Raw genomic sequence first — 20,072 nt, 5'->3', positions numbered from 1 at the left:
GATTAGGCTTAGTGCCAATAGGCTTCAACAGAAAACCCATTATACCTTATAGGATATTATAGAGTCCCCCCCACTATTTTCATTAAAATTTCAAGTTTATATAATAGCAAAAAAAAAATGAAGGATCTAAACGAGTAATTAATAGTGCGAAAGTTAGTGGCCAAGAATATAGAGATTGCAAAATCTCTCCCGGAATGTAATGGTCAGTCAGATATTGACGAACTTAATATCCAATTGACCCAGTTTGTACAATTAACAAAAACAGACGTTGAAGCATTAAAAGACATGCTCCTACTACGATTAAGAGGCCAGGCCTTTACCTTTCTAAAACAGGTCGAAAATACCATAGGCAATAACGCCAACTTGCCAATAAATACGGTTGATGACTTGTTAAAAGCATTCAACGAGAGATTTATAGAAACCAGTTCTATAAATAAATTAAAACAGGGAGTAGTAAGCTTTAATTTTTCACAAAATATAGGGGAATATATTGATAAGATACACATTACTGTAAAAGCGAAATACGGAAGTGGCTTTGGGCAACTGCATGACAAAGTCATACTAAATACCTTTTTGCAAGGGGTACGCCCAAAACTATATAGAGCAGTAATATCCAAAAATATTCAGACGTTGGATCTTGCTGTACAAGAAGTAGAGCGACTAATCGAAGTTGATAAAATGGTTGCTAATCATAGTAATGCAAAAATAAATAACCTAGGCGACTCAAACGTGAACCTAATCTTCAAGGGCGATCAGGCATCCCCCAATTTCCTTTCAAGGGATAACTCCCAGGTAGCACAAAGAAATAAAAAGCCAGAACCTGCTAGACAGAAAACATTACGTTTTCAGTCCAATAACCCTACAATAATAAGGTGCCATAATTGCAATCGTGTTGGCCACATAGCGAGAGAGTGCCACTATGTCCCCAATCCCATACCAAGAAATGCTGTCGGTAATACGCAAAATTACGGCAACCATTTGTTCGGAAGAACAAATTTTAGCACCGGTCGTGCAATAGGCTATAGCCAAGGGGTATTGCGCCAATCAGTACCTTATAATGCGTACCAACCAAATTTGTATAACCCTCTCCCCAACAGGCAAATTAATTATCGGTTTGAAAACCCAAATACTCGCCAAGGCCAATATAATGCGAGAATGCAATATAGAAATCATGAAAATTTGCCGATGAGAAATGAAAATTTTACAAGCCAACGGCACTGGCAGTCAGCGCCAGCAAACGGCACTGACCCGAGACATCCAAGTTACCATAATAATACAAGGCGATGACAGGCAGACTTAAATAATTTAAATATGCCTACGGAACCTAATACGTCTGAATATCTATTACAGGCACCGACAAATGAAATAAATTTTCAGGGAAACACTTCGGGCCCCCCAGAAACATAAGTTGGACCCAGGGGGTGCTAGGATTATTTAATAGGTCCAAGACAATATTAGTGCCTTCTTGTAGTGATATTAATAGCAAGTTACCTATATTTAATGATTTTAAATTAGAAAACATTTACTTTACGGCCTTAGTTGACAGTGGAACTACTGTAAATATATTAAACTCTTGCGTATTTAATATGTTGCCTCTGCACATTAGGCGACAAAAGAACCCTAATAATCCCTATTTAACAAGCGTTACAGGTCATAAATTAAATGCAAAAGGGTCAATTTGCCTAAACGTCAAAAGAGACAATAAAACGTTCAGTAAAAATTTCAGTATATGTAATAATCTTCCAGATACAGCTACTATAAGGTTAAATTATCTATCTTTCAATATAATTCTATCATACTTAGACAACGAGAAACTCGTATATCCAGACCAGGTAAGGAACGAACTTAATACCTGAAGAAATCGTAACAGATGTTACGAAGATAACATAACAGTAAACAAAATTTCTAATGGTATAATAGCGAATTATTTTGAACCTCATGTCTCGCAAAGACATGGCAAAATTGGAAATTTATTCAATTACCCTAAGAGATATTGCAGAAATGAAGTATATTTAAATAATAACAGTATTGAAGCTGCGAAAATAAAAATAGGAAATATACGACAGTACAGGTCAAACGAAATTAAGAAAATAGTGGAATTATGGAAGGACATAGTAAACCCCAAAGTGACACCACAAGATGCCGCAATGGCGCAGCATAGCGCCAGCATGAATCTAATAAACAATGAAAATGAAGAGAAATATTACGGATTTGCGATAAGGAAAACAAAAGTCCCTCCCAAAACGATTCAAAAAATTCAAATATCACAGATGATCGAGCCAGTAGTTAGCAAATCAGAAATATGGTTTGCGACACCGTCTGAAATACCTGAAAATCTGTTATACTATGAACAGATTATATCCTATGACAAAGTGAAGGTTTTTATTTGGGTAGCCAATAACCATGAAAATGATAAAATTGCAATTAAAAGAGTGGATTTTTTAGTCCAAATTGAGGTTTTAACTTAATATGATTTAAGTAAATGGGAAAAATGTAAAAGAAACATAGTTAACGGCATTAAAACTTCAAATAACGAATATTCTTTGGCTAAATCGCAATTATTAAACGAATTTAAAATGGATCATATTACGGAATTGGAACTTAAGAACAAATTAAGCGAATTATTATGGAATTTCAAGGATGTATTTTTCGCATTTGAAGGTGATATCGGGCTAATTCCATTTTGTGAACATTCAATTTTAATGACTGGTAATCCCGTTGCAAAACAGCCATATCGTGTGCCATATAAGCACAAAGAGTGTTTAATAAATAAAATCCCTGACTTAGAAAAAAACGAAATTATACGCCCAAGTAAAAGTCCATATAGCGCACCTGTGATACTAGTACCAAAAAATAATGTAGATCTAAGAATCGTAGTAGATTATAGAGCTCTCAACAAATAAGTAGTTAGCGATAAATTCCCTCTACCAAGAATAGACGAAATTCTTGACTCAATTTCAAGCAAAAACTAAATTTTTACCTCTTTGAACCTTACCCAAGGCTACACCAAGTGAAAATACCCGGAAAGGATGTCCATAAGACTGCAATTTCAGCATCCGAATGTGGTTCTTATGAATACTTAAGGATACCATTTGGACTGAAAACAAGTTCAAGCGCGTTATGTAGACCCCTATTGCACCTGTTAAGAGGATTAAAGAATATAATTCATTTTGTTGATGATATTATATGAGTGGGGGAAAACACTGAGCAACACTTAGCAACTTTAGCTAAGGTGTTCGAGAAGTTCAGGCAAGGCAATTTAAAAAACTGGCCTGAGAAAGTAAATTTATTTCAATCCAAAATTAAATTTTTAGGAGTAGTAGTAACCCAGGGAGAGATATCCCCAGACCCTGATAAAATAAAATGCGTTGAAAACCTCAAGCCCCCCAGAACTATGAAAGAATTAAGGGGAATTTTAGGCCTTACTGGCTACTTTAGAAAATTCGTACGCAATTATGCCCAAATTGCGAAACCCCTCACGGAATTAACTAAAGGGAACTCCCATAATGTTACCTGGTCCCAGGAGGCTCAAACTTCCCTAGACCAACTCAAAAAGGCGCTCACTTCTGAACCAATTTTATCACTCCCTGATTTCGAAAACGGAAAATTCATCGTTACCACTAATGCTAGCTCAAAGGGCATAGGCGCTATCCTTTCGCAAACAATCCCGGAAGGAGCCACAAAACCCTCACATAGTGTGCTTAAAAAACGTGAAAAAGTCATATACTATTTTAGTGAAGCCCTATCTTAGTGCTAAAACAGTTAGACTACAACAAACTGAGGAATACTATCTGCTATCTACCACCTAAACAAATTTAGGTATTATCTGTTTGGTGAAGAATTTTTACTACGATCGGACCATAAGAGCTTGCAGTACATTCGCAAAATTAGAAATCCAACGGGCAATCTAGCTAGATGGATTATGAAATTCCAAGACCTAGACTATGAATTTGAACATTTAAACGGAAAACAAAACGCAGCTTGCGACTTTTTGAGTAGATACTCAGAAAACAGTTCGTCGAAAACTGAATAAAATGAATTTAATGCTATTAATGCTAAAAGAAAACATGGATGTAACAAAAACAAAGTCGAAGACGCAATAAAAGAAAATAAGATTAACTAATGTCCCTTGTCTCTGGAAAATATAAAAAGAAAGCAAAAAAGGACAAAATGTGTGAAGCACTCATTGATTATTTTGTGTTGTTGGATATGTCATTATGAAAAAATTGTAAGTAGATAAGTAAGTAAGTAACAAACTCTTTCTTGAATTCACCTCTTGGATACACAAAGAAGACATTTCATTCAAGAAAATATGAAAATATTTGTAAGTAAGTAACACACTCTTTCTTGAAGTCACCCCTTGGATACACAATACAGATACTTTATTCAAGAAATTATGAAAAAATCGCAAGTAAGCAACAAACTCTTTCTTGAATTCCCCATTTGGATGCACAATACAGAAATTTAATTCAAGAAATTATGAAAAAAATGTAAGCAAGTAAGTAACAAACTCTATGAATTTTTCTGCATCAATTGTCGAATATGTTGAATAAAATATGCAAAGTCGACATAGCTTTATTTCATTTTTTAAGGTTAATTTAGACGAGGTTACGTGCGCGCACGTAACCTCGTATACATTCTATTTATATTTATATACATTCTAATATATACATTTATATACATTTATCTTATATACATTCTAAACTGTTGATATGCTAGCTTACTCTAAAAATAATGAAAACATAACAATGTAATGCATAATATATTTTTGATGAAATAATACTATGTAGAATATTAATACAAAATTATATTATGACACATAGTCATACACACGTTCAGTCTTAAACATCCAGAAACGATGGTCCCATGATATGGAATAGTTTTTACCATGTCTAATGCATTTATCACGATCAGGTATGACCTTAGGTATCCAGTGCGCGAAGAACCTGACCTCGTCTTCAGGACGCTGATAAAACCCTTCAAATTTAGGACACTTAAATTCTTCTATATTGAAAAGTAGAATCCTAGGGTCACACTTTTGAATTGAAACTTTATCTGTACGTACATTACCCTTTACATAGAGTGCTTCAACCCCGAAAAAGCTGCAAATTTCACTGATTTCCTCCTGGACATTTCTCAGTTCCTGACCACTATTATTAAGTGGTGTAATCACTCTATCGTAGAATCCCAGTCTGTTTATACGATGTAATGTGGTACTCCACAAGCTTTTATCATACTCATACATGTTGTAGTTCACTATCCAATGATAACAGTCAATTTCTTCAAGTTCACTTGACAATAATAAAAATGCACATTCAAGATGATTTTTTGCACATTCACACCACAAGATGATTTTTTCAAACCGATAAATTCTGTGTCATAGAGTCCTATCATCTTGGAAGGTATTAATGTAGTTGTTAAGAAGAGAAATACATCATCAAACCTTTATACCTTCTATCAAGGTCGAATGGAGTTATGGCTAAGGGGCATGACTCCTAAAAGCATCTGAATTCATTTTGGGGAGGAGTCATAAAACCCTTAGAATTCATTGCGGGGAGGAGTCATAGAACTCTCGGTATCTCTTGCATGCAAATGAAGTCTGGAAATTACATTTTTTTTATAATTTCTGTATTTTTGTATCCAAGAGGTGAATTCAAGAAAGATATTTTGTCATCTTAAGATATGTACAAAAGAAAAAAGATAAAAAATAAATAAAGTTGAATAATTTCGAAGTTAAAAAAAAAATAGTTGGTTTTATGGAAAAAAAAATATTGACTTACAAGCATCAGCTCTCATCGTTATGAGTATCCAAAACTAGACTTAATTTTCACATTTGAACCAGAGAAATGTATTTTCCATAATTTTCTTACAGGAAACTAAAGTTTATAGTCAGATAACCCTTATTAGCTCAGATTTTAAGGAAATAGTTTTATTTTTCGACCCAAAAATAGACTTAAGTTTCACATTTGAACCAGAGAATTGTATTTTCCATAATTTTCTTACAAAAAACTAGAGTTTACGGTCAAAGTCCCTTAATAGCTCAGATTTTACGGAAATAGTGTGTCTGACAATAGATGTACGCAAATTCCTTTTCTTACATCTCTGATTTTTTAATGGACATTCTAAACGCTTGATATGCTAGCTTACTCTAAAAAATAATGAACACATAACAATGTAATATTTTTAATGAAATAATGCTATGTAGAATATTAATACAAAAATATATTATGATACATTATTAATATCAATGATTAGCTTTGGACATTTTGAATCTGTTCCATAAGATAGTTCACCATGTTCTCTCTTGTTAATGGAGTTATTGTCTTCTCTTAGTTCGTAATCAGTAGAATAGTCAATATTCCATTTTGAATCATACACAATTTTTACTGGTGTCTCATGAACAGGCTCAATATGCTTTTCGTCTTTGGTATTATTTAATTCATTGACTGTTTGATCAATGCCAGTAACGTTTGCGGGTGCTTTGTTTTTCATCGTTTCTTCTTTATATTCCGTAGTGATATTTTTTGACAATGTCATTTTTATTTTTCTGGCAATTTCACTGTCTATTAACACATTATTTCTACACAGGTAACAGTTTCGGCACGTAAACAAGATATGGTTTACGATATTAGTAGCAGAGTTAGCCTTTCTTTTATTAGCCTTCCGTTGAATGCTAATACCCAAAAGCTGATGATTGGGTGTATCCGTAGGTAATGTGTTACCTGCAGCAGTAGCAAGGAGTTGTCCTCTATCATCAGCAATTATTTTTATGTTAGCATTCTCTTTGAGCGCAATCATCTCTGGAGATCTCAATCTCGCATAATCACCATCATAAGAGTTGAATTTTTTCGGTATTCCAAAGAAATTTAATTCCTTACTGTCATGACAATGCATGCATACATTTCCAATAGTGCTACCATTTTTACTTGTTTCAGAGTTTAAATACTTCTCCTTGTCGGCATTCAATGCTACAATAACCTTGTTATGTGAACACACTATTAAAATGTTCCATCTTCACTTTTTTTTTAAGATATGACTTATGTGTTTATCGTTCCACTGCGTAAAAAAGACTGATTTAATACATGCAATAGACTATCTAGTGTCGATAACCGGTCATAGAATACCAGTGGGAAAGCCACATCGTGTCTCTGACCAATCATTGAGCACAATTGTTAGACCCGTAAGCATATTTTGACATTTTAAGATATGTAAAAAATAAAAACAAATAAATAAAGTTGAAAATGATAATGAATCCTAAATCTTTTGAAAACAGCCTCTATTTTCTGTCCGTTTTTAAGTTTTGATTTTGCTCCTCACTTTCAGTTGAAGAAACTTTTTTTTATAATTTAATTTCTGATCGCGGGGGGCTGGTCACGGTTGAAGTTGTTTTCTCGTGAAATTAGACTCTACCTTTACAATTGAAAAGTTCTCCCTCAAGACCATACCATTACCGTTGACTGTTGGAAGGTGTTTCTTCATGTTTCGATAATCAGATAATTTTCCCAAACTCTTATCTTTTGACTTAGAATACTAAAGCAAAATAATCTTAAATCTTTTGGAAACAGCCTCTATTTTATGTCCGTTTTAAGTTTTGATGTTGCTCCTTACTTTCAGTTGAAGAAACGATATTCCAATTCTTGCATTTCACGAAAGAAATTCAAAATGAACTTTGAAAAATTAAGAGAATGTAACTGAGACAAGGTAAAGCACAACAAAACACTACTGAAATATTCCAACTCTTGCATTTCAATGAGAGAAATTCAAAATGAACTATGAAAATCAACAGAATGTAACTGTGACAAGCTAAAGCACAACAATACACTACTGAAATATTCCAACTCTTGCATTTCAACGAAAGAAATCCAAAATAAACTATGAAAAATCATGAAAATGTAACTTTGACAAGGTAAACCACGACAAGACACTACTGAAATATTCCAACTCTTGCATTTCAAGGAAGAAATCCATAATGAACTTTGAAAAATCAAGAGAATGTAACTGTGACAAGGTAAAGCACAACAAAACACTACTGAAATAATCCAACTCTTGCATTTCAACGAAAGAACTCCAAAACGAGCTTGGTAAAACCAAGAGAAGGTAACTCTGACAATGTAAAGCACAACAAACCACTACTGAAATATTCCAACTCTTGCATTTCAAGGACAAAAATCAAAAATGAACTTTTAAAAATCAAAAGAATGTAACTATGACAAGGTAAAGCTCAACAAGACATTACTGAAATATTGCAACTCTTGCATTTCAACTAATGAAATTCAAAATTAACTTCGAAAATCAACAGAATGTAACTGTGATAAGGTAAAGCACAAAAAGCACTACTGAAATATTCCAACTCTTGCATTTCACGAAAGATATTCAAAATAAACTTTTGAAAAATCAAGAGAATGTAACTATGACAAGGTAATGCACAACAAAACACTACTCAAAATATTCCAATTCTTGCATTTCACGAAAGCAATTCAAAATGAACTTTGAAAAATCATAAGAATGTAGCTCTGACAAGGTAAACCACGACAAAACACTACTGAAATATTCCAATTCTTGCATTTCACGAAAGAAATTCAAAATGAACTTTTGAAAAATCAAGAGAATGTAACTGTGAAAAGGTAAAGCACAACAAAACATTACTGAAATATTCCAATTCCTGCATTTCACCAAAGAAATTCAAAATGAACTATGAAAATCAATAGAATGTAACTGTGACAAGGTAAAGCACAACAAAACACTACTGAAATATTCCAACTCTTGCATTTCACGACAGAAATTCAAAATGAACTTCGAAAAATTAAGAGAATGTAACTGTGACAAGGTAAAGCACAACAAGTCACTACTAAAATATTTCAACTCTTGCATTTCACGAAAGAAATCCAAAATGAACTTTGAAAAATCATGAGAATGTATCTGTGACAAGGTAAACCACGACAAAACACTACTGAAATATTTCAACTCTTGCATTTCAACGAAAGAAATCCAAAATCAACTTAGAAAACTCAAGAGAATGTAACTGTGACAAGGTAAAGCACAACAAAATACTACTGAAATATTCCAACTCTGGCATTTCAACGAAAGAAATCCAAAATGAACTTTGAAAAATCAAGAGAATGTAACAGCGACAAGGTAAACCATAACAAAACACTATTGAAATATTCCAATTCTTGTATTTCAACGAAAGAAATACAAAATAAACTTTGAAAAATCAATAGAATGTAACTGTGACAAGGTAAAGCACAAAAAGACACTACTGAAATATTCCAACTCTTGCATTTCAACGAAAGAAATTCAAAATTAACTTTGAAAATCAACAGAATGTAACTGTGACAAAGTAAAGCACAACAAAGCACTACTGAAATATTCCAACTCTTTCATTTCACGAAAGATATTCAAAATGAACTTTTGAAAAATCAAGAGAATGTAACTGTGACAAGGTAAAGCACAACAAAACACTACTGAAATATTCCAATTCTTGCATTTCACGAAAGATATTCAAAATGAACAATTCCTATACGACCTATAGAATCCATTTTCGCTAGCAAGTCGGCCCACAGTACAGCAATTACGACCCATAGAATCCATTTTCGCTAGCAAGTCGGCCCACAGTACAGTAATTTGATATGCGTAGCCTACTGCCAGGAACCAGTGGGGGAATCCTCGCTCGTAATTGCTAATCACCTTAACCCTTTTATCCATGGTCAAGTACATGCTCCAAAAATATTTTATTCAGAGACTTCACGTTAAAAAATTATCCAATCACTAATTTCCCCTTTTTTGTGAATGTCAATCAAACGCCAAGGAACGTAATCTCCCCGAACACGTCAAACTGTTTCCACAGACTTCAAAAATGGAACTATGGATAACACATGGGTGATTGACAGCTTTCCCTAAAAAACCATTCCTAAATACGCGATTTGACAATCTCCAGTTTTTTCATTGTGCAATTCTTATCAAAAACGTGCACGTGAACAAAAAAAAACCTGTCTGGTAATCTGCCATGGAAAGGTGCCATGGAATTTGGAATTCCTATAGGGGCATGCAAATAACATGGAGATTGCTATACACGCAAGCAAATCCAGACGAGGCACCCTACTAATATTTCTCTTCAATACCTTTAGCCTGTGCAGTACTATTAGTGGTAGCAGTAAAATTAATGGTAGTAGTATGCATATGGAACCTTTTGGTTGGTTCAACATACCCTTCAGCATGCACTGAAAGTTTCAACTTAATACTCTAAGTTGTTTCTGGGATATAGCTATTTCACCCTTTTAATGACCTTTATCCACATTGCGTGCTTTGATTTTGTTCAACATCCTATTCAGCATTCCCTGAAAGCTTTACTGTACTGCACTTAGCTACAATAGCACTAGCGCTAGTTGTTATAATAGTAGTAGTATATGCATAGAACATTTTGGTTAATTTAACATCCCCCTTAAAATGCCATGAAAGATTCTGCTTAATACCCTAGACTATTCCTGGGATATTGCTGATATACCCTTTTGACAACCTGCTTGCACAGAGTGTGTTTCAATTTAATTCACCCTCCCCCCAAGCAATCCTTGAAAGTTTCACCTCCATAGCCTTAGTCTAAGTAGTAGTTGCCGTAGTAATAGTAGTGGTAGTAGCAGAACTTGTGCTATCATAAAATTATTGGCACACCCTTATTATTATTATTATTATTATACTGGCACATCCTTTTGACAATCTACATTCTCTTAGCGTATTTTTATTTAGTTTACTATCCCCCTAAACATTTCCGGAAAATTTGACCTTTATACCCTTAGCTTCAGTAATAGCAATATTTTTAGTAGTAGTAATAGGGGTAGTACTACTAGTAGTAGTAATAGTAGTAGTAACATTAGTAGCAGTGTGAACTAGTCCTGAGAAATAAGTCACTGCGTATTTTGGCCTCTTTTATCCTATGGCCAATACACAAAAAAGTTGTTTTTATTTTAATAAAAACAACTTATTAGCTTATTAGTTTACACTAATAAGTACAGCTTATTAATATTAAACTGAAAAGGCAGAAGCCGGGGGGGGGGAGGTTCTGGGGAGTACACGCCTAGCCCCAAAAAGATAGGTATGCAGCAGCTCAAGGTAGGCTAAGAAACTAAAAACTTGCCAAATTATAGCTCAATGTTCACCTTCCACTTTTAAATTCAGAAGATTACTCAAAGACAAAAAACTCTATCAGCGAATTCTCTTTGAGAACTGGTTATCATCGAGAGCTATTGAAAATATGTGATTTGACTGAAATTTAACTGAGCAGACAGTGAAATTGTATTTAAAAAGTTTAAATCAGAGCTGGTTACACATCAAGGAACTCCTAAAGTTGCTAAATTGATCAAATGACATTTTTAGTTGATTTTGGAGTTTTTCAAGCAGAAATGCTTAATCGAAAACAAAATTCTCACTTTTTAATGATGTAAGTTTCATTAAAACTGAATATCTCTATCTCGAATTGAAAACACGAGAAGTTAAATGGTCTTTCTATGATTTCTGGGAAAATAGTAGTCGGCTTTTAGTTTTCTGTTGTTTGTTCGGATCTCTTATCCAAGCTGTACAAGGAATGGTATGACCACCCAATAAATCCCCAATAGTTTGGCCACACAAACGCAAAAAATTTAACAATGGATGAGATGGGGTAATCCCTTAAGGTATCGAATCTCATTGAAAAAAATAAATTAAACAAATTAAACCAGTTTTCAATTTGATAATGGTCGACAAATAATTTTTCCACTACTCATAATTAGGAATAGTAGCGAACTCTATGATATCAGGGTATTGATAGTCATGAAAAGTCAATACTTTCGGTACACAAATATTGTGCACTGAGACTCTTTCTCAGCACGGACCTCCCCTAGGCTACTCAGTGAGTCCCCAGGTGACGGATAGGGTAATTTTCTACAGATATGTAGGGTGCCTCCATTGAATAGGAGGTGCGGACCAAGAAGGGTGCTAGTCCCTGTGGGTCCATAAATGAAACTGAGGCAACCTCGCCTGGGGGTCATTAATACAGGTAGAGGTGGAAGAAGGGCCCTCTGATGTACACTCAGGAGGACCGTTTGGCGTGTGGATACGTCCCGTGATTTTAACAAATCTTCTCCCAGCAATCCAGCGATGGGTTAAATTGCAGGGTGAAGCAGAACACCATCGTGAGAAGATCTTCTATAAGAAGGCAACTGCGGCAGAGCGTGGGATCTATTTTTATATGAACAAAAGCCTGTGCAAAGGTCTGCCTTGACCCTGTAGGGGCGTCAAGTGTTAGGGGAGTTCTTGGTCAAGAAAATTCCCATGAAACATTTATGAAGACATGAGTTGCTCCCAGAAATGATTTGCCTGGTACGGCGTCCCCGGTTTCAAGTGACATGGTCCTGCTCCCTGGAATAGCGGCGAGATCAAAAAGTGGGAAAGATATTCCTAGTAAAATAAATCTACAGAAGCAGTAATTCCGAGCTTATAGCTGAAAGATAAGATCCGTAGACCGAGAATCTACAAGGCTATAGATGGCTATGGAAATAAATCGCTACCAAGCAGACGTTCTTTGGTCTGTCGGAGACAAGATTGGATGGAGTGTCTGAAGGTACCTCACCAGTCCATGATTCCGACAACTCTTATTTATTCCTCAATTTTGGTGCTTATAATAGATCCTGCAACCATAGAGTCGGCCTTATGGTTGGTCACCGTGTGCAGAGAGCTCTTCTTGCATAGGATCATGTGAACGCCAGAATAGCCAGACTACGACTGAAAAAAACTATCCAACCTCTCTATCGTTGCTGTCTACGCACCAACAAGAGTGGCAACAGATGCTGATAAAGACTCCTGACACTGATCCGGAGATTACGATGCAGTAACGCCCCAAACGACACTTCTTGATTCCAGCAGGTGATTGGATCTCCCATGTTGGCCCAACAGATCCCTTTGTTCACGATATTGTTGATCAGTTTAATTATGAATAGCGCTGCCCCTATGGGGATAGACTACTCCAGTTTGCGAGATCCCATAACCATTACCATCACCGTTACTATGTTCCAACACAAACCCTCTCAAAGGATAAATTTGCGCTCAAACGATAGCTCCACAGATGCCCAAATTCTGTCAGCGTTGGCGCTCCTCAGTCATTGATTCTCGAGCTCAGAGAGAAGTGTACACGGGATCTAAATCTGGAAGTGATCATACGCTTGTAGATGTAAAGATACTCCTGAAGTTGAGTGTGAGGAAGAGGCAACCCCCAAAAAAGAAGTAAAACGTGGAAAAACTGAAAATTCAATCAGTGAAAGAAGACTTCTGCTTGAAGTTACAGAACCAATTTGCAAGCCTGATAGACTGTGATGAAGACTCCACCACCCTCTGGAAACAATTCTGGGACTCCACTGAAAAGGTAGTTGCCGAAGTTATCGGCTATGTTCCTGCAAAGCTGAGAAAAAATTAGGTCTCAGAGAAAACTGCACAACTAATTGAGGCATCGACAGGCATTGAAAGCATCAACCGCAGTAAAAAAAGTCATTGCGTAAACAGTTTAAAACTAGTTTACGTCAAGACCGCCAGCAATTTTGGAATGAGTTTGCCCTATATATGGAAAAAGCAGCCAGAAATAATGACACAAGACGGTTGAATAGAACACTCAAAGAAATAACCGGAAAAAATCTTCTATCGCTGGTCCCTCAAAAGACAATCAAGGTAATACGATTCCTGACGTGCAAGGTAAACTTGATCACTGGAGAGACAACTTTAAAACCTGATTAACCCAAACACAGATGGGCAAGCTACGTCTATGATACTGCCACCAACAGCTGAAAATCCACCGTGTGAAATTGACTTGGTTTCACCTTCAACTTCAGAAATACTAAATGCTGTTAAACGGCTAAGAACTAATAAGTCACCTAGAAGAGATGGCCTTCCTCCTGAGGTCTACAAGGCGTCACCACATGTTGTAGCAGAACAACTAGAACCCCTCATCAGACTGATATGGGAGAAGAAGACCTTTCTGTCTGATTGGAAAGTGTCAGTAATATTCCCAGCGTTTACAAAAAGGAACAAATGTGACAACCGTAACAATAGAGGATATCACTCATTAACATGGCCACCAAAGTATTCGTGATGATTTTGCTCAAAAGTTTCGAGGAAGCAAGAGATGAGCGGACGCGTGATAATCAGTGTGGATTCTGTGGACAGAGAGGGTGCACTGACCAGATATTCACCCTTCGTCGTATTCTGCAACAGCGCGAACACTACAACCTCCCTATAACTAACATTTATCTGGATTTTGTCACTGCTTTAAATTCTGTAACCCGTGAAAACCTCTGGCGAATCATGGTAGGAGATGGTATGCCGGGTGAATTTGTAGAACTGCTGAAGGCTTACTATAAGCATTGCAAAGCAACTGTCAGAGCTATGGGTGAAGAAACTGAGGCCTTTAATGTAGACTGCGGTTTAAAACAAGGATGTATATTGTCCCCCGTTTTGTTTAATTACTGTATAGATTGGGTTTCTAGAAAGAGCACTCTCGAGCTTTGATGGTGTCATTATGGGATTGGGCATAAACGTATCTGACCTGGACTACAATGATGACATCATTGCTCTTGCTGCTGATCCAGCAGCTGCCCAGGAAATGTTAAATGGAATAGCATATTTCTATCAGCTACGGGGTATGAAGTTCAATATGGTCAAAACTAAAGTCATCGACCTAAATATACAGCCAGCTTATCAGCTTGTGCTTTACGGACAGGAACTGGAAAAGTCAAAAGCTTCACTTATGTTGGCTCACTAATAGACTCTCGTGGAGGCTGTGCACTTGGCGTACAGAACAGAATGAACAAACCCCAAGCCATATTCTCTCAACTACGCCGCTATTTGAGGAACCGACAGGAGATCAGTTTGAAGACAACCATTTGTTTCTATAAGGCGGCAGTTAGGTCTGTTCTATTCTATGTAGTTGAGACCTGGCCACTGAAGGCGCTTCATCTCCATGATTTGGAAGTCTTTGACCACCGCTGTTTACTAAAAATCTTAAGGATTCAACACTCCGACAGAACCTCAAATGCTGATGTGCGTCACCGCTGCTGTAACATCCAGCCCACAGCCAAAATCGTCAAACAGAGAAGACTGCTTTGGCTTGGCATTATCCTGAGAAGACCCAATGACTGCATCATCAAACAAGTGCTTCTAGCTGCTCCTCTGTCAGATTGGTGCAGACGCCCGTGCAGTCAATTGATAAATTGGTGGGCAACTGTTAAAAATGACCTTGATACGATTGGTGGATTTCAGAAATTTGGCAAAAAGTGGGAGAGCTGCTGGCTCTGATTTGCTGAAGAGCTGGCACGAGATCGCGATAAATGGGAATCGACCATAAGGAGTCTTCTAGGTGCCGTTTGGGGCGTCCACTACTGGTCCCGCAGTAAATACAAGCAAGTAAGTAAGTAAGTAAACAACCAATTAGCACATTTGAAGGACTTTAATTTGTTTCCATTTTACATCTAATTCAAATACGAGTCGCATGGATAGTATTTTATATAAAAATAAAGTAACATTTCAAATTCAAACAGACGCATCTGAATGCTTGACAGGAAAATTCTTTTGACAAAACTACTCTAGGCTGGAATGCTTTTTTCAATGCTTCGTAAAAACCACATTAATGACAAATGAAAGATTTATTATAGTGAGATGATTTACTTTCAAAAACTTTAAACAAAATTCAAGGCATTTTTTTTTAGTTTAGTGTAATCTCCATTAGTTTTATTAAAATAGACCCTGTTGGGTATCATAGGCAGTGCAATAGCGATACCTAAGTAAAAATCGATGTTGGCACAATTTTCTTTCTTTTTTTCTGACCAAGGCAATTCGCATAGAAGGAGTTGTTGTAGAAACTTTGAAAGGGGCTGATTCGATTGGAAGTTGAAAGTTATATTAAGTTAAATTGAAAGTTAAAGTCAAAAGTAATTGGAGAGTAACCAGTCTTTCCACACCCATAATTTCCCCAAAAATATCCGAACAGATTTTTTTACATAGCCATTTGCTTAGAATATTTTGAAGTTCCAGGAATAATATCTTTGGGAATGGCAACCCCTCACAGTCCTCAAGGAAAGGACTATAAGTTACGCTATTTGTCGATTATTAACATATAAGTTTTTATGAAAGGAGTAATCGTAAAAACTTCGAAGGAGGGTTCATTCAATTGGAAACCAAAGTTCAAAAGTCAAAGTTCAAAGAGTCAAAAGTGATTGCAAGGTAAATAGCCCCCCCCCCCAAGGTCTTCTTTTCCCCAAATGCATCTGAAAGAAATTTTTAGAGAGCCTTTTTGTTCAAAATAGTATAAAGATCATATAAACAGGCATTCGGATTTGAAACAACCCTCCAGAGCTTGAGCCAAGGATTGTAGGTTATGCCCCGATAGAATATATGGTTTTTATGGAGACTAAAAGGTTTTATCAGGTCATATTATCTTTTGATGAGGTTCATTTGATTGGAAATTGAAATATCTATTTACCTTTTGAGAGCCAAAAGTGATGTAGGACAAATAGCCCCTCCCCGCGACGCCTTCTTTTCTCCAAACGAATCTGATTGAAATTGTTAGATAGCTATCTTTTGTTCAAAATAGTCCAAACAACACGTAACAATGCCTCCAGGGTTGACACAAAGCCCAGAGCATAGGGGTAAAGGCTATAATTGAATGGGGCTCATTCGATTGGAAATTGGAAACTCTAGTGCTCTTTCTAAGAGTCAAAATTGAATGGAGGGCAACCCGCCCCCCCCCCAAGCCCATTTTTTTCAAAAAAATATCCAATCAAGACCCATCCAGGTGTGTATAGGGTTGACAACCCCTGTGCCTTCTCAAGACCAGACCATAATTTGCACTTAACTAAAAACAAAATACATTTTAAGTATTTTCTCTTTCTTAACTTTAATAAATAAAAAATTATTAAGACCTTAAGGAATAAATATCAGTAAATATATATTAAACTGACAATCCACGTTCATTTTTTTTTCAATGAAGTGCAAATTATGTTCTGGTATTGAGACGGCATGTGGGTTGTAAGCCCAACGCATCTTAATTTCTGCTTGTTTTGAATTTTACTCGGTAATTTATTGTAATTTCTGTTTGTTTGGGGGTTTCATTTATTTATTGATGGTTATTTGTGATAGTTCTACGATTGGAAGATTATTTGACTTAATTTCTGCTCATTTTTGGTTTAATGGACCTCTTTACTTTTCTTTAAAAACTTATTTTGTACATTTTTTTTTTTAAATTAATACTTGGAAAACTCCATCCAAACCACTAAAATGAGTTGAGGAGCCTTCAAATTAAACTTTTGTCAAAGCATCGTCTGTTTGTACCCTGGTATAGTCCGACTTTTCATGATAGGAACAAATAAATGATAGCTAACCCAAGCGGAATGGGAGGGGCAAGGGATTTTGAGTACAATTTGGGACCAATAAAACAGTTTTTGGTAACGAAATGTACGTAAGGAGGGACCTGGACTAATACTCGAATAGAAAAAGTCTTGATAACAATATATACATCAAACGAATCAGCTTTTTATTGGAATAATTAAAAAAAAAACTCCGAAAAATATATTTTTCCGAAAAGCAAAGATTTATATTCAACTTAATACCAACAAAATACTTTCCTATGATTATTCAAACTCAAAACGACCAGAAATTCAATAAAAAATCATAGCAAACAATGATACAATAGGTACTAATATAAACGAATAAATAAATCTTACAATAAGTAAAATTTAAATTAAATATTCAAATCAAACTTAAAATGAATAAAAAAGCTACAAACCAGAGTTTGGCTACTGCCCCCTTCCCTGTGTGTTAAAGTCTAAAACCTACTGCGTCATTTGCCATTTATTGAAAAATATATGTGTGGAAGCAGACCTTGGAAAAAACTAATAAAATTAAACTTAATATTTGATATATACAACCAAATCAAATTGCTGTTTTTTATATATCCTTATGCTTATGTATCCTGATATATGACATATGATGATATATCCATGTAACGATGAATGTCCCAAATCTAGTTAATGTTGACATTCACCGGTGAATGTTCGAAATTCCTTTTTCTCTGCTTCGATTCAATTAGCTTTGCGAGTCAGCTTTTTAAGTCTTATGCAACCTATGATGGTAAATGTTAAAGTTAGGCTAGGTCAGATTATGTTAGTTTAGATTAGGTTAGGTTATTTAGATTAGATTAGGTTAAATTCGATTCCAAATATCAGAAATGGGTTAATAACCTAACTTAAGCTAACCTAAACCAACCTAACCTCGTCTAATTAAACCTAATCTAACCTAACCTCCCATCATCAAACCTTGCAATAAATTGAAAAAATTGACTGGCAACGGTGACTAAATCCAAGGAGAAAAAAGGTATTTCTGACACAGTAGGTTCACAGTATGTTACAACGACGCATTAGGTTTTATAATTTTACAGTGAGAGAAGGAGGCAATACCCAAACTCTTGTTTGAAGTGATTTTTGTTCGTTTCAAGCTTGATTTGCATATTCAATTTAAGTTTCACTCGTTTTAAGATTTATGTATCCATTTACATTAGAATCTATTGTATGTTCGTTTGCATTGATTGTTTATGTAATTTCTGTTAGTTTTGGGTTTCATTTATGTTTCAATAGCAAAATATTTTTTTTTCGTTTTAAGCTTGATTTGCATATTCAATTTAAGCATTACTCGCTTTAAGATTTATTTATATATTTATATTATTACTTGTTGTATATTTTGTTGCTATGATTGTTTATTTAGTTTCTGTTCGTTTTGGGTTTCATTTATTCTTTAATAGTAATTTCTGTTCGTTTTGAGTTTGATTTTTAACAAGTATATGCATCTGATGATCTTAAGTTTAAAATGGCCTTTACTTTTTTTTGAAAAACTTCTTTTTCGGAATTTTTTTTTAAATTAATTTTTGTTCGTTTTTGATTTCAGATAATTTCAAGTTTTAAAAATAACTTATTTTAAAATGATACTTTTTTTCAAACTCAAATATTAATCAAAGTATCATAACTATTATCAAAGTAACAATATCAAAGTAAAAAATGGGTTTGTGTCAACCTCAGAGTTTTTATTAACTGATGTTTGAACTATTTAAAAAAATGGCTATCTAAAAATTTTAATGGCTATATAAAAATCTTTTGACTGTTAAAAATTGAACCAGAACTTTCAATTTCCATTCAAATATGCCCTCTCTGAAGTTTATACGACCATCCCTTCCGTAAGAACCATATATGCCCCCAAGTAAAAACTTAAAACACATGCCCCCAGGCCCTGGGGGTTTGTGTCGAAACGGAGTTTTTGTTATCTGACCTTTGAACTATTTTTAACAAAATAGCTATCTCAAAATTTTTATCGAATGCATTTGGATAAAAAGGGGCGTGTGGAGGGGATAGTTACCCACTGATCCACTGAAGTTTATACGAGCTTATCTTTCATAAGAAACATATATGCCCCAGGGCTTAGCTTACAACACCTGCCTCCGGGCCTTGGGGGGTTGTGTTGACGCTTGAGTTTTGTTATCTGACTTTTGAACTATTCTTAAAAAATTGACTATCTCAAAATGTTATTGGATGCATCTGGGGAAAAAGGGGCTTAGGGTGGAGGACTATTTGCCGTCCAATCTCTTTTGACTCTCAAAAACTGAACTAGAACTTTCAATTATCGGTCAAATGAGCCCTCTCTGAAGTTTTTAAGAACAACCCTTCCATAAGAACCATATATTCCCCCAGGTAATAACTTACAACGCCTGCCCTTTGGCTCTGGCGGGTTGTGTTAACCCTGGAGTTTAGTGTTATATGATCTTTGAACTATTTTATAGAAATGGCTATCTCAAAGTTCTTATCGAATTGGTTTGAGGAAAAAAGGGAATTGACGGTGGGGGGGGCAAGTTGCCCTCCGATATCTGTTGACTCTTAAAAAGTGAACTAGAACCTTCAATTTCCAATCAAATGAGCCCTCTTTGAAGTTATACGAACATACCTTCCATAAGAACCATATATGCCCCGAGGGCAAAGGTTACAACGCCAGTCCCCGGACCCTGGAGGGTTGTGTCG

The 20,072-nt window shown here is 35.5% G+C and overlaps 2 protein-coding genes across 2 annotated transcripts; both read left to right on the top strand.

Moving 5' to 3' along the window:
- The first annotated feature begins 14,109 nt into the window (after positions 1-14,109).
- LOC148952699 (uncharacterized) lies at positions 14,110-14,526 on the top strand. Its single transcript, XM_089087347.1, has one exon. It carries the CDS (start codon positions 14,110-14,112, stop codon positions 14,524-14,526), a length of 417 nt encoding a protein of 138 aa, XP_088943473.1.
- A 294-nt stretch (positions 14,527-14,820) lies between these two features.
- LOC148952698 (uncharacterized) lies at positions 14,821-15,312 on the top strand. The gene has a single exon (XM_089087345.1). The coding sequence runs from the start codon at positions 14,821-14,823 to the stop codon at positions 15,310-15,312; it is 492 nt and encodes a 163-aa protein (XP_088943471.1).
- Positions 15,313-20,072: the final 4,760 nt, after the last annotated feature.

This window comes from Artemia sp. Qi Xiang Cuo, chromosome 4 (assembly GCF_049724085.1).
Source record: "Artemia sp. Qi Xiang Cuo chromosome 4, ASM4972408v1, whole genome shotgun sequence".
In the NCBI taxonomy this organism is placed as follows: Eukaryota; Metazoa; Arthropoda; class Branchiopoda; order Anostraca; family Artemiidae; genus Artemia; species Artemia sp. Qi Xiang Cuo.
Note: the sequence above shows the minus strand (reverse complement) of the source record. Positions and strands in the feature narration are given on the sequence as shown.

Excerpts from the sequence above, each read along its gene's own strand:
- LOC148952698 (XM_089087345.1), top strand. The coding sequence starts at position 14,821 with ATGAACAAACCCCAAGCCATATTCTCTCAACTACGCCGCTATTTGAGG.
- LOC148952699 (XM_089087347.1), top strand. The coding sequence starts at position 14,110 with ATGATTTTGCTCAAAAGTTTCGAGGAAGCAAGAGATGAGCGGACGCGT.